At 41.5% G+C, this 14,030-nt stretch overlaps 1 protein-coding gene across 2 annotated transcripts in view; it reads left to right on the top strand.

Annotated features, from left to right (window-relative positions):
• Positions 1-2,457: 2,457 nt before the first annotated feature.
• LOC311600899 (hyaluronidase-4-like) overlaps positions 2,458-14,030 on the top strand; it is a 39,129-nt gene continuing 27,556 nt past the window's right edge. For both annotated transcript variants that reach the window (XM_084788049.1, XM_084788050.1), the window contains exons 1-3: positions 2,458-2,692; positions 3,203-4,154; positions 12,381-12,470. In XM_084788049.1, the coding sequence (XP_084644175.1) occupies positions 3,234-4,154; positions 12,381-12,470 (1,011 nt within the window). In that variant the 5' untranslated portion in view covers positions 2,458-2,692; positions 3,203-3,233. The remainder of the gene's footprint in view (positions 2,693-3,202; positions 4,155-12,380; positions 12,471-14,030) is intronic.

Below are 14,030 nucleotides of genomic sequence, written 5' to 3'. Positions count from 1 at the left end.
TGTTGACAGTCTTCTAGTCTTGGTTTAGCTGCGTCAGCAAAACAGTCATCTTTTGAGTCTCTTCTGTGTTAGATTCTGTATCACTGAGCAAACCTGACACAACAACTTGAGGGAAGGAGGCTCTCAGAGCGTTCAGGCCATGGTTGTTTGGCTCTATGCACTTGTGTGGAACATCATGAGAGGACTGTGTGTCAGAGGAGCCGTGTTCACTTCACAGCGGAGAGGAAGCAGACCGAAGACAACATAGAGGGATAAACCCAAACCCCCACAGCCCTTCCCTGTGACCTACTTCCTGAAGTTTCCCGAACTTTACAAATAATGCCACCATTACATCAACAGTGAAACATTTGAATCCGGAGAATCCCTTTTATATTCAGTCTAAAATATCTTCCTTAAATATGCATCCTTTATCTTTATACAATGTTCTCCTTTCAAATCTTTTCAAAACATGTCTTTTCCTCCTCCTCCTCCTCCTCTTCCTCTTCCTCCTCTTCTTCCTCCTCCTCCTGTACATCTCTCTCTGTACACAAAGTCCTCCAGTCGATGTCTCTTTTTCACTTGTGTACTCTTTGCTTTTCTTCTTCTGCATCTTCTGTAACTTCCCTACCATTCCTTCCATCTGGAGCACTGCTGCAATTTTAGCCCATTGGACATCAGCCTGAAGCTTATTCACATCCTTGAAACCACACTTGGTGGTGTAACATTTTGCACTCACATGGCATCTTACAGAACTGGTTTTTACTCCAGCTGATGTGTAGGTTGTTTTTACAGTTCCTACGCAGTATGAATAAAAACAATAACAAATTGTACATCTACTATTGTTTTTGTAAAGATGTGTGTTGACTATGGTCATATATGTATATTTCCTAACTTATCCACTATCCAGGAAAAATGTTGGTAGCAGAATTTCAAACTCTGTGCTCAGAGACCACTAATGTGGAAGTCAAACCTAGTTTTACAGTGAAGATCCTAAGGAGGGAGGGGGAAGATTTTTTACCTGATGATGGAGTTTTTAAAAATTTATTTTTTTCAAGACAAGGCTTCTCTGTGTCACCCTGGCTATCCTGGAAATCACTTTATAGACTAGGTTGGCCTCGTAGAACCACCTGCCTTTGCCTCCTAAGCGCTGGGACTAAAAGTGTGTGCCACCACACCCGGTTGATCGTGGCTTTTCAATCTAATGTGCAAATGTTCCCTTTTATTCTTACTTTATGACCTACTCTGAGAGTTTGCTTAGGAATTTTTGTCCTGGCTTTTCTCAGTGTGACTCCTTCCCTTCTCTAGCTACTAAATACCTATCCTCTAATCCCCCCCAGGTAGCTGTGGAATATGATATTTCTCGGTTACAGATGTCCTCACTTTTGGGCACTACTTCGTTATCTAACAGATGCTGTAGCCAGAACAGCTGTGAGCAGTACAGGGACCTGGAGAGGAGGGCCACGGTAGGCAGAGACACAGACTGTGGCTTCACTTCAAGAATAAGCAGTCTTTATTCCTCCCCTGCTGCGTATACACTATTTAGCTAGCTAGACCTACTAGAGCTAGCATTGCAAGCCGAATTTAAAATATTTTTCTCAGTTCTTCCTTCCACTCATCCCTACAAACAGCAGCTTCCATCTGCTTATCTGAGTTCTTCCTTGCTCACTTCCTGCCCAGGTGGCTTTGTTTTGCCTGGGAGGGCAGTCTTCAGAGGTTTTATCCTGGTCCTCCAGCTTCCCACAGTCACCCGGCTACATCTGGGTCATGGCTTGTGCTTTGGAAAGAAGCTACAGAGCAAGTGCACCCTGGCAGAGTCTTCACCAAGATGCCCATCGACCAGATGAGAACTATGGAGAAAGGCCTATGAGGATGCATATAAAATATATTTGTATAAAAAAGAGATTATTAATATTACTTTTGTTGTTATATTTCTTTATTTAATTTTATGACATCAGGCAGGTTTTTATTTTTTTCTTAAAATAATAAAACCCAGCCCTTAATTCACCTTACAGGTATCTCACATAGGGCACACATTTCTCTGCCTCACTGTTTCTATCCTACATACAGACATATACATCTCTTATTTATTTTTATTTATTTATTATATATATTGTTAATTTATTCATATTACATCTCAATTGTTATCCCATTCCTTGTATCCTCCCATTCTTCCCTCCCTCCCATTTTCTCCCTATTCCCCTCCCCTATGATTGTGACTGAGGGGGACTTCCTCCCCCTGTATATGCTTATAGGGTATCAAGTCTCTTCTTGGTAGCTTGCTATCCTTCCTCTGAGTGCCACCAGGCCTCCTCATCCAGGAGACGTGGTCAGATATTTTTAAATATGTACACTATATAACAAACGGATACAGCTCCAGCTCTAGCCGTATTGCTTTCAGGGTATGACCTGATAGGCTGGAGTGCATCCCTGTGAGTTCTTATGTTCTGGCAAGATTCTTTGGCAGTTTTCTGTCTTAACTGACTACGTGTGACTAAAAAGCCAAGTTTTACCTGCAGTGCAGTTGCTGAGAGTATGGCATAATTCCTTCATAGGAGAATATTGGTCTTAAGGAAATAACAGTTTTAAAATGTTTATTTATGTGCCTAAGAAAAGCTGTTGGCCAAATCTACAATCAACAACAGAATAACTGACACTTTTTGTTTCTGTGCCATCTTAGGCTATTCCTGTGGGGACAATCAAATAAACCCATGAGGTCAGTATACTTCAAATTCCATCCAGGGTACTACTTTTTGTTAATACACTATGTTATTTATTTTTGTCCTACATAACATTTGCTGAAGTGCCAATACTTGTTAATTTCCAAGTGGACATGTATTTAGAGTCCCTTTCCTAATAATAGGAAAATGTAACAGTAAATTGAGATGCTTTTTTCTAGTTAGCCTCACATCAAAGGCTTGTTGGTGTGTGATACTTTGGGCCATGGACTGAGAATTATAGGAAATTTAAATTCAGAACAAACAGCAAACTTGCATCATAGATGGGCACTGAGTTTAAATAGATGAGGATTTGTATGACATTTCTAGTCCTTATTCATTAAATCTTCTTCAATGTTTCAAGGAGGGAACAAAAGTCTCAGTTTTCTTCTCTTGTTCAGGTGACACCATGAATAAGTGTATATATAAACCCTGAAAATACTCAATTTGTGCTATAAAGCTAACCGGGTATTTGAGTCCTTCATGTGAGCATTTGTTTTTGCTTTTAGTACACTTTTGTCATGCTGAAAACAGCGATCCATGTGCAGTCCGTGGGTGGTGCAGCTTGGAGAACTGATGCTCTTCGCTCTGGTTACTCAGGCAGCTTTCAAACCAGCAGCGCCTCCGGTGAGCAAGGACCAGCCGTTCAGCATTTTCTGGGCCGCCCCTACTTTGTTTTGTAAGGATAATTTTGATGTAAATATTAACCTTCAAGCATTCAGCATCATTACAAATCCTCTAGAAACCCAGAGCGGCTCCACGATTAGCATATTTTATCCAAATGAGCTCGGACACTACCCTTATTTCTCTGAAGATGGGAAATCCTTCTATGGAGGAATACCTCAGAACGTGAATCTCTCCGAGCACCTCAAGAAAAGTGCCAGGGACATTGCAGACACTGTCACGTGGTGGAGGTCAGAAGGACTTGCTGTTATTGACTGGGAAGCCTGGAAACCGCAGTGGGATAGGAATTGGGGAAGCAGAAGAATATATAAAAACCACTCGTTAGCCCTCACGCGGGACCACCACCCTGACTGGTCAGAAACCAAAGTGAGAACAGCTGCGGAAGAGGAATTTGAAAACGCTGCTCGGAGTTTTTTGGATGTTACTCTCACGTTGGCTTTAGAAATGAGACCGAAGCTTTTATGGGGCTTCTATCTCTATCCAGACTGCTACAATTATGATTACCGGATAAATGCAAAGTTCTACACAGGCCGTTGCCCAGATGATGAACTTTTCCGCAATGAGCAACTCTTGTGGCTGTGGGAAAAAAGTGCAGCACTTTATCCTTCCATATATTTGAGTAAAATACTAAAATCAAACGTAAATGCACTGAAATTTGTTCATTTCCGAGTGAGGGAAGCCCTAAGAGTGGCTGAAATGGCCAGAAAGGACTATGCTTTGCCAGTTTTTATTTTTTCCAGACCATTTTATTTGCAGAGTTTTGAAGCTCTGTCAGAGGTAAGAGAAAAAAAAAGTCATATATAGACAATATGAAATTAGTAGAGTGTATGTAAAGTTTAAAAAGAAATCTTTGGGTGATAATTATTTATCATTAAAATGTTATTCTAGTGCTAAAAGAGCATATTTATTCAAGTGTGAACTTAATTCTGAGATTCCAAACAACTGCTGATTAGACATGCCATGTAGAATGAAAAACCTCATTTAGACAGCCAAGACTGTACAGAGAAACCCCAGCTTAAGAAAAAAAAAAAATCAGAGCAAAACAAAACAGAAAAAGTTTCAACCAACCAACCAACCAACCAACCAACCAACCAGACAGACAGACAAAAAACTCATTTCGAACTCACAAGAGTTTCTTATAAGGGTTCTGGTGATTTTCCAGATTAGAAGTATATAAAATGGAGATTTGGGATTAAGGTATTAACCAGTCGAACTCATAAAATATTTTTCTGTTCAACATGTTATGTTTACTGAAAAGATGGCGTAGATTCTATTGAATGTTTTTTAGGAGTCCACAAGGTGGTCTAATAGTGCCAATGGATAGAGTAGTTTATATTAAAAGACATTTTGATAATTGGTTGTAATTGTCTACTTGACACAGTTTAGAATCACCTGGCAAGAAATTGTTTAGATTGGCTGCCCTGTGGGCATGCGTGTGTGGGCAAAGGAGCGGGGCTTGGGGTGTGGAGGGAAATGTCTTAGATCTTCTGGTTGGTATGGGAAGCCCCAGCCCACAAGTGGGAGACAGCATGTCCTGGAATCAGACCCTGGAGTGTATACACAAGCAGAGAGTGAGCTGAGGCATGCAGGCGTGCAGGCGTCCATGCCGCCTGTGCTCACGACTGGGTGTGGCTAGCTGCTTCAAGTCCCTGCTGCCGTGACTTCCTGGAGATGATGAGTGGCCATCTCACACTGCGGAGCACTTTCTGCCATACTTTGTTTTTGTCGGGGTATCTTATCACAGCAGCGGGAGACGAAGCCAGGACAGCTTTAACACCAAGTCTGAGGCATAGAAATATTTGGTGACCTTGCCTGGGAAATAAGGAATTTGCAGATCTAGAAGTGCTCAACTGTCAGCCAGATTGTCACTTGGGGCATTCCCGTATGGATGTAACCATTAGGCGGATGGATGCGTGAGGGTACTGCCACCACTGTCTGAGTGCCAGCAGCTCCATTATTATAGTGACTAAAACCGAGCTCACAGCCTCAGACCACCTATGTCAGATAAGGACACTTACATGAAGAAGCAACTCTTCCTAAAAGATTTCAGGATAAGACCTGTCAAACCAATGTTTACTATCTATTATTGGTTAGACTGTCTTGTTTTTATCATCACAAGATTCGATTCCAGCGATCACCCACCCTATTTCTATGGGTTCCTTCAATAAGTTTAGGACAAAAAGTATCATAAAGGTAAAAACATTGGTACAGTCTCAGCAGTGTATGATCCACGTTTACTCAAAGATAGTGTCACTTTTACTTGGCCTATTTATTTATTTATTGGTTTTTCAAGACAGGGTTTTTCTGTGTAGCCTTGGCTGTCCTGGACTTGCTTTGTAGACCAGGCTGGCCTCGAACTCACAGAGATCTGCCTGCCTCTGCTTCCCCAGTGCTGGGATTACAGGGGTGCACCACCACGTTTTAGCTTTTGTTTAATGGGATACTTCCTGTACTACAAGAAAAGCCATGCTTTAGGGCAACGTTAATTCTTAAGATGTTCACACGCATGTATAGTTACTTTGGCTCTGGATAACTTCATGTCATTAGTTCTAGTACTATTTTGAGTGCAGCACAGACTAAGCCTTTATTTCAAAAGCCAGTTCTGGGCCAAAGGTGGAGGTCTCAGCAGGTAAAACTATTTGCTTTGAAGACCTGACAACCTGAGTTTGATCTCTATAACCCACAACAGAAAAAGAGAACCAATTCCTTCAAGTTGTCCTCTACTCTCCACACATGCACTGGAGCACATCTGTACACACACACACACACACACACACACACACACACACACACCCTAATTATGAGACATGTTGTTTTAAAAGCTACTTTTCTGAATTCTTTAAGGCTTTGTTCTTGCTTACCAAAGTCTTTTCACTAAACTATTCCTCAACTAACAGACCTTGTAAATAACACTTTTTCAAATTCTTTTGGCAAATAGACTTGAGCTACCAGCCTGGCAAACAAATCCATTGGTGCAACAGTAACACCAATGTCATGGGTAACTAACCACTTTCTGGTTGGATTTAAGGCCTATTTCACAATATGAAACCTATGCCTGGCACCATTATTGGGCCAAAGAACCTTTGGCTAGATGGGTCAAACTACTACTGCTGCTGCTGCTGCTGCTTTTCTGCTAAACGAAAACATAAACAAAAAACAACAGCAACAACAACAAACTGATGAACTGCCTTTTGCAGTAGATGATGATTAATCCAGGTGCCCACAACTGGCCAAGATACAGAGACTAGTAAGAGACCATGGAATGTTCTGCCTAAACAGCATACATTATTACACCACCTCTCCTAAGGCTCAGAGAGCGTTGCAGAAGAGGGGGCTAGAAGACAGGAAGAGCCATCGGTGTTGCCCTTAGGGACTCAGAGCGGTTGTGACAGCATGCAGAAGGCCAGCATAAGCCCCAGCCAAACAAAATCCCAGCGTTAAGAGGAAATGTGCAGGAAGCCTCAGGCCCAGAGGAGGAGCTGTTGGTGACTGACAGAGCCAGGAGAGGGACAGTCAGCTTTCTTTAAGAGTGTGACATCTGGTAGGTTAATCATGACCAGCTTGCTTGTCACGCACCTAAGAGCATGTGAGCAGCACAAGCTGGACTTGCTGCATTAAGAAAAAAGGAGCAAGTTGAATGGGGAGGAAAAATGGGTGGATCTGATAGTCGTTAGGAGAGGGGGGTGAATTTAATTAAAACATTTGCTTAAAATGTTATGGATGTTTCAAAGAACTAATTTTAAAGGTTGACGTTATCTCTTCTAAATGATTTAATGCCTAGAAAGAACACGGTTACTAATGCTAATAGTAAAACAACTACTCCAAGAAGCTGGAAGGTTCATCTTAATAGTAAACGGCGAATTGAGAACACGTACAGCTCTTAACTTTGAAACTTTTTTTCTACTCTTATGTTTTAAAACAATTTATTTTCATCTTTATTTTTGGGTATATGTGTGTGTGTGAGCGTGGGGGTGGAGGTGGAGGTGGAGGTGGAGGTGGAGGTGGAGGTGGAGGTGGAGGTGCGTGTGTGTGAGTTCAGGTACTCAAGGATTCCAGAAGGGGTGTTGGGACCTGTGGGGATGGAGTTTCCGGCCCTTGTAAACTGCCTGATAAAGATTCTGGGAACCAAGCTCAGGTCCTCTGCAAGGGTCACGCTACTCCAAGCGCGGAGGCATCTCTCCACATCTCCACATCCTATGCTTAGACTTTAACTGTGAATTATATGCTATCCCCTCTGCACTCTACTTCATAACCCAAAAAACCACACACTCTACTCATTAAAAGTACGCAATTTTCTAAAAACTATCATTAACAAGTTTTGATGCTTTCTTATTGATGTGCATGCATCACATATCAATCAAAGACATCAATTATTTTCACCTATTGTCTAAGAAACATAACCTTTTAAATTTTGGTTTTTCAAAACAGGGTTTCTCTTGTAGTCCTGACTGTTCTGAATTCGCTTTGTAGACCAGGCTGGCCTCAAACTCACAGAGATCTGCCTGCTTTTGCCTCCCGAGTGAGTGCTGGGATTATAGGTGTGCACCACCACGCCAGGCCAGAAACATAACTTTTTAATGCAATAGTTGTTTCTAAGGAATTAGTTTTTGTTATTCTTTCAAATGTGCCTTGGCAAAAGATGCCTTACGTTTAAGGAATATGGTACCATTTATGCAACAGAAGAATGAATTAATTCCCTGTGTTAATTAGAAGCAACCCTAAGCATAAACCCCCAAACCTAAAATGTTCTAAAATCTGAAACTGTTTGAACTGACCAGCTGCAACAAGAGAAACATTCTACATCTGACCTCAGGTGACTGGTCACAGTGAAAACATAGATACACTAAAAACATTTTATTGTATGAAAATTATTTTTATGCATTTTGTATAAAGTTTCTATGAAACATGAAAATGGATTTTGTACCTAGACTTGGATCTCATACTGCAGTGTTTTATTATGTATATGCAGAATATTCTAAAATCTGAAAATGTCAGAAGCTTGGCGTGGTTCTGGTTCCAAGCATTACAAATAAGAGACACTTAGTTCATGTTTTTGGAGCTTTCTCTCACGTAGGAAAGCTTGCTTACAGCATGGAGATTTGCTCACATGATCCCTGAGTGCCACGATCTTTCAAAGGATCTCTAACACACTGCTGGGGAGGAAAGCATTTAGGCCAGTTCCTCTGTTGTTCATCCTACCTTCCCTCTAATTTTGCTTGTCATTTCTTTGCTTTTGGCACAGAACCCTGAAAATAATAACCTCCTCCTCAATATCTGATCTATCCAGTCGCTCAACTTGACAGTGATCTGAACGCCTCCTCCCCTTCCTTTCTATTATCCAACAGCTAGCTAAGAACTGTGTTTCTGAATTAGAGATGACTCCCTCTTCTCTGTTTGGCTTGGCATTGCATTTGTTGGGCCTTTATAATTTGTAACACAACAATTCCCACCATCCCTAGTTATTGTCTTTGATCCCTAAGATCTTGACATCCCTGTACATTTAGTTCTTTACACGGCTGCAAAAATGTGTCTTACTAAAGTTGCACCTTTGCAGTGTACCTTTGCAGTAGTAAGTACGTGTAGATAAGGCTTTTTATTGATACCATTTGCTGGCTGACACTTTATACACCACACAGTGCATTTTGGCCACTCCCATTCTCTACGCTCTCATACTTCCTCCCTCTCCCATGACTCTCTCCTTCTCCGAATCTCTTTACCACATTCATATCCTTTTATTTTGTTTTGTGATCTTGATTTTTAGAAAGGGTTGTCAATGTGACCGTGGGTTGGGAACTATCCTCTAGCTCCTGGTGGATGCATCCCTGGGTGCACAACTGAGGACAATGGCTGACTCACCCTAGAGTCTCCCGGCAGCCAATAGAATAGCAAGAAAGGTGAGGGTTCTATGATCTCCTCCCATTCATGATCCACTGTTGACAGGCCCAGCGCCCAATAACTCTAGCTGCTCTGACAGTGTGTTTGAAATGGCTGCATTATGCTTTATAGACAGGCTTTGCAGCCTTTATCCATACTTCTGACCAGAACCCTAGAGGGGGTGGGTAACAGTTATGTTTATGGCTGAGTAGTCAACTGGCACTTACTCTCTGCGCCTTGAGCTCCTTGCATCTCCGCATTCACAAAGCCTTTCACTGAAAAGAAAAGATTCTCCTTTAAGCCTGAGAGAAGCATTTCTCTATGCATATAACCATAGACATTTAGGAGGAAGTCTGACATTATACGAATGTGACTAAATAGTAGTATTCAGTTCCTTCATACAACCTGACTTCTTTCACGATAGTTTATTTTATTTTTGTTTTTGAGATTATAATTTGATTACGACATTTTTAAATTTCTTTTTCCCCCTCCAATCCCTCCCAGATACTCCAGTGTACCCTTCCCAACTCTCCTTCAATTTCACAGCCTATTTTCAATAATTATTACATGCATATTCATGTATGTACATACATATTCCTAAATATAACTTGTTGAGTCCATACAACGCTACCTATGTGTGTGTGTTCTCAGGGTTGATGTTTGGCACTGGACAAGCAGTTGGTGTGTCATTCCCTGGGGAAGGTCACCTGTCCCGTTCCCAGCTTTCCTCAGTTGCCTATAGCCCTTTGCGTAGGTTTGAGGCCTCCTGGGCTTTTCTCCACCCACGTTGGCACCTTATTGGTGCTGTCCTTGTTTGACCTACATCTGGGCAGCCACGGTGGGGAGGCTTTCTGACATTTCCAGGAGATGCGATCTCATAGTAAGCTCCCTGATCCTTTGGTTCTTACAGCCTTCCCCTTCCCTCTTTCACGATGTTCCCTGAGCCTTAGGAGCAGGAATGTTTTGTGGATGTGGAGCCTGGGACAGGGCTCCACAACTCGACACTTTGATTGGTTGTGTTTGCTGTAAAGAGAAGTTTGCTTAATGAGAGGGGTAAAGGCTACTTTACTTATACACTTTTTATTTGTTTGTTTGTTTGTTTTGAGACAGGGTTTCTCTGTGTAGTCTTGGCTGTCCTGGACTCCCTTTGTAGACCAGGTTGGCCTCGAACTCACAGTGATCTGCCTGCCTCTGCCTCCCGAGTGCTGGGATTAAAGGTGTGTGCCACCACGCCCGGTTTATTTTTTGTTTTTCAAGACAGGATTTTGTTACAGGATCGTTGATCCCTTTGTAATCCCTGAGATTGAACCGTAAATCTCTGTTTCTTGTGGTTGAGCCCTAACACACCTTTTATCCAAGAACTTTCTGCTTATTGTAAACAGGTGATTAAAGTGTGGTTCAGTCTGCCTTACACACACCTTTAATCCAAGAGCCATCTGTACACAGGATTTAATAAAGTTGACTCTAGGTCAAGAGGCAGAGCAAGAAACCAGCTGACAGAGGTTAAAGAGTAGGCGGGACTTTGAGTTGAGGGGTATTTAAGACAGCTGTAGAAGTAGAAAAGCTTTTTTTGGGGGGGGGGACGTTTGGTTTGCTTTTTGTTTTTGTTTGTTTGTTTGTTTTGTTTTGTTTTGGTCTTTGGTGCTCCTTTGGGTTTGGGATTTTAGCTTGGCTCTTAGAGCTCCTTGGCCTTTGGCATTTCAGGGTTTGAGCTAGTAAGTATTTGACCTTTGGGTTTTTTGTTTGTTTGTTTGTTTGTTTTGTTTTGTTTTTGTTTTTTTCCTTTTCCTCCTGAGCTGAGCTAGTGAGCCTTTTGGGCCTTCACCATTGGGATGTGAGCTGAATAGAAAATTCAGCTGGATGCTTTCTCTGACTCTCTGAGCTAGCAGGTTTTTCACCACAACATCAGGCACATGAGTCTTTATTGATAAAGTAGAAGAATCTGGGGTCTTCCATTAAAACAACAGGGTTTTTCTATGTAGCTGTCCTGGACCAGGATGGCCTTGAACTCACAATTGTCTGCCTGCCTCTGCCTCCCCAGTGCTGTGATTACAGGTGTGCAGCACTGTGCCAGGCTATAGAAATATTTTTAAGTAAATATTTGTAAATATTAGGTAAAAATTAATTAAAAAATACTTATATTTTTTACATATACTTATATATGGCTATAGAGACAAATATTCATTGGTTGTTTTTAGAGATTATTCTGGCTTTGTAAATCAGTGGTGGTAGATTCCCCTCCAATAACAGTGTCATTGTCACTGAGTAGTCACCTAGTTTCCAGCATCAGGCCTTAATTCTAATTACAGAGAAGTTGGCCTTTGACCAGTTGTTCCGTGCAACAGGCCTCACATTCAGCCAGACAAAGCAGTTGGTTATCCCCATAAAAATAGTGGGTACATCTTGCCTGGTATATTGGTACTATGGTTTGTAAGGTTCAAGTCTGGGTGAGACCATGAGTGCCCTCTCTCTCCCAGCAACCTCCGTAGCATCTTCTGGGACTAGAAAACCTAGCCAGTCAGGAGGAAACCTGTAGTTTGATCTCAGCTTGATTTCTCTGTATGTTATAACCAAGGTGTGTGGTGTGTTCATCACTAGGGCTTCACAGAGTTGTAGGACAACTAAGAGAAAGGCAAGAGCCAGTTTTTCAAGGCCTCCGGGGCTTCCTGGCTGACAGAACAAAGCAAGGCATCCCTCAACCCCTCAACCTGCACTGCGGTTTCTGTTCAACACACTATGGATTTTAGGAACAGCACTATCTCAATAGTCATAAGTAGATGATTTTTTTCTTTGTAGTTGGCCATGCTCCTATACAAGGATTCATATATTTTTACTTTTCTCCCTAATGTGGATATTAGTTCATTGTATCGTTATTTGTTTATATGTCTATCTTAAACAATGTTTTACAGAACTTTAGACGGGGGACTAGAATCCGTTTGTTTTTGTAGCCTCGCTGTTCAAAGCGTTTCTTGGAATACTGGAGTATTATCAGATAACCTAAAATGCCCAAGTCATCTTTTCCAGTTCTTATGTATCTGTTTTCTTTATAAACAAAAAATATATTCTTAATGAATAAGAAATGCCTAACTTGGCTTGGCCAACGTTTCTCCTGGTCCTTCTCTTTTCCAGGAGGACTTAGTGCACACCATTGGTGAAGGCGCTGCACTGGGAGCAGCGGGAATCATATTGTGGGGAGGATACGAGTATTCTGAGTCAAAGGTCAGTGGCGACTTCTCTGTTGGCATTACGTCCTAGTCAGTGGTTCCCAACCTCCCGAGTGCCACGGCCCTTTAACACTCTTCCTCATGTTGTGGCATTACGTCCTAGTCAGTGGTTCCCAACCTCCCGAGTGCCACGGCCCTTTAACACTCTTCCTCATGTTGTGGCATTACGTCCTAGTCAGTGGTTCTCAACCTCCCGAGTGCCACGGCCCTTTAACACTCTTCCTCATGTTGTGGCATTACGTCCTAGTCAGTGGTTCTCAACCTCCCGAGTGCCACGGCCCTTTAACACTCTTCCTCATGTTGTGGCATTACGTCCTAGTCAGTGGTTCTCAACCTCCCGAGTGCCACGGCCCTTTAACACTCTTCCTCATGTTGTGGTGACCCCCAAGCATAAAATTTCTTTTGTTGCTACTTCATAACTGTGATTCTACTACTGTTATGAACTGTAATGTAAGTATCTTTGGAGACTGAAGTTTACCAAAGGGGCCGTGACCCACAGGTTGAGGACTGCTGTTTTAGATAGCGACTTTAAAAGTTTAAAACGGTTTTTAAACATCTGAGCAATGTTATCTCACATCAGTTGGCTGCTGCTGATTTGTTTCCCTGGCTTTAACAAAGTCCAAAGACCGTAGGGATGAGCACTGCGCACCCGGTTCTATGCTGGACTGCGGTGAGCAGACGGGTGGACAAGGACAGTCTTCAACTGGGCAGCCTAAAGTAAGAAGCTGATTGTTAGATCCTAAAGGTGTAATTTGGAGTATGCCGAGTAACTGCTCTCAGTCTTGCTTTCTTCGTTTAACTCTTGGACTAGGATCAAACTCACAATGCAGTAGTTTTAGTCAAATAAATGCTATTGCATATGCCCGACACAAGCTATCATGAAATTTTGAAAATAATTTTATTATTATGAAAAACGCATTGTCTACAATTAGTTTTTGTTTTGACTGTAGCTTATAATAAATATGAACAAAGAAGGGAAATTGTATCTATACAATAGTTGATTGATATTTTTAAAAATTTGTAGTTAGAACAGTTCACATGTCATTTATTTATTTTTAGCAAATTTAGAAGTGCATAATCCAGCATTGTTAATTATAGATATCATGTCACAGCAGATTTCTAGCATGTGTTTGTCTAGCACGCGTGCATCATTCAGTGTACTGGTTTGACAGTTTAGATAATTCATGTATAAATGGACTCATACAGCATTTGATTTCTACTTTTACTTAGCATAATATCTTCTGGATTCACTAGCTTTGTCCTAAATGGCAGATTTCCCTCCTATTTTTAAAGACCGAATTATATTCCATTGCATACATCACGTGGTCACTATCCATTCATCTCTTGATGGACACATGGATTAGTTACAGTTCTTGACTACAAAGAATAGCCCTGCATTGAATACAGAAGTCGGGATGTCCCTTCCAGATCGTTATTTAATCTCTTTTGTATATATTCCCATAATTGTGTATGATGTATGTATATGCATTGTGTGATAGTTCTATTTTTAACTTTTTGAGGACCTTCTACACTGTAGTCTATAGGTCTTGGTTCT

Source organism: Acomys minous, assembly GCF_964271855.1.
Source record: "Acomys minous genome assembly, chromosome: 6".
NCBI lineage: Eukaryota > Metazoa > Chordata > Mammalia > Rodentia > Muridae > Acomys > Acomys minous.
The sequence above is the reverse complement of the archived record's forward strand: the minus strand, read 5'-3'. Positions and strand labels throughout refer to the sequence as shown.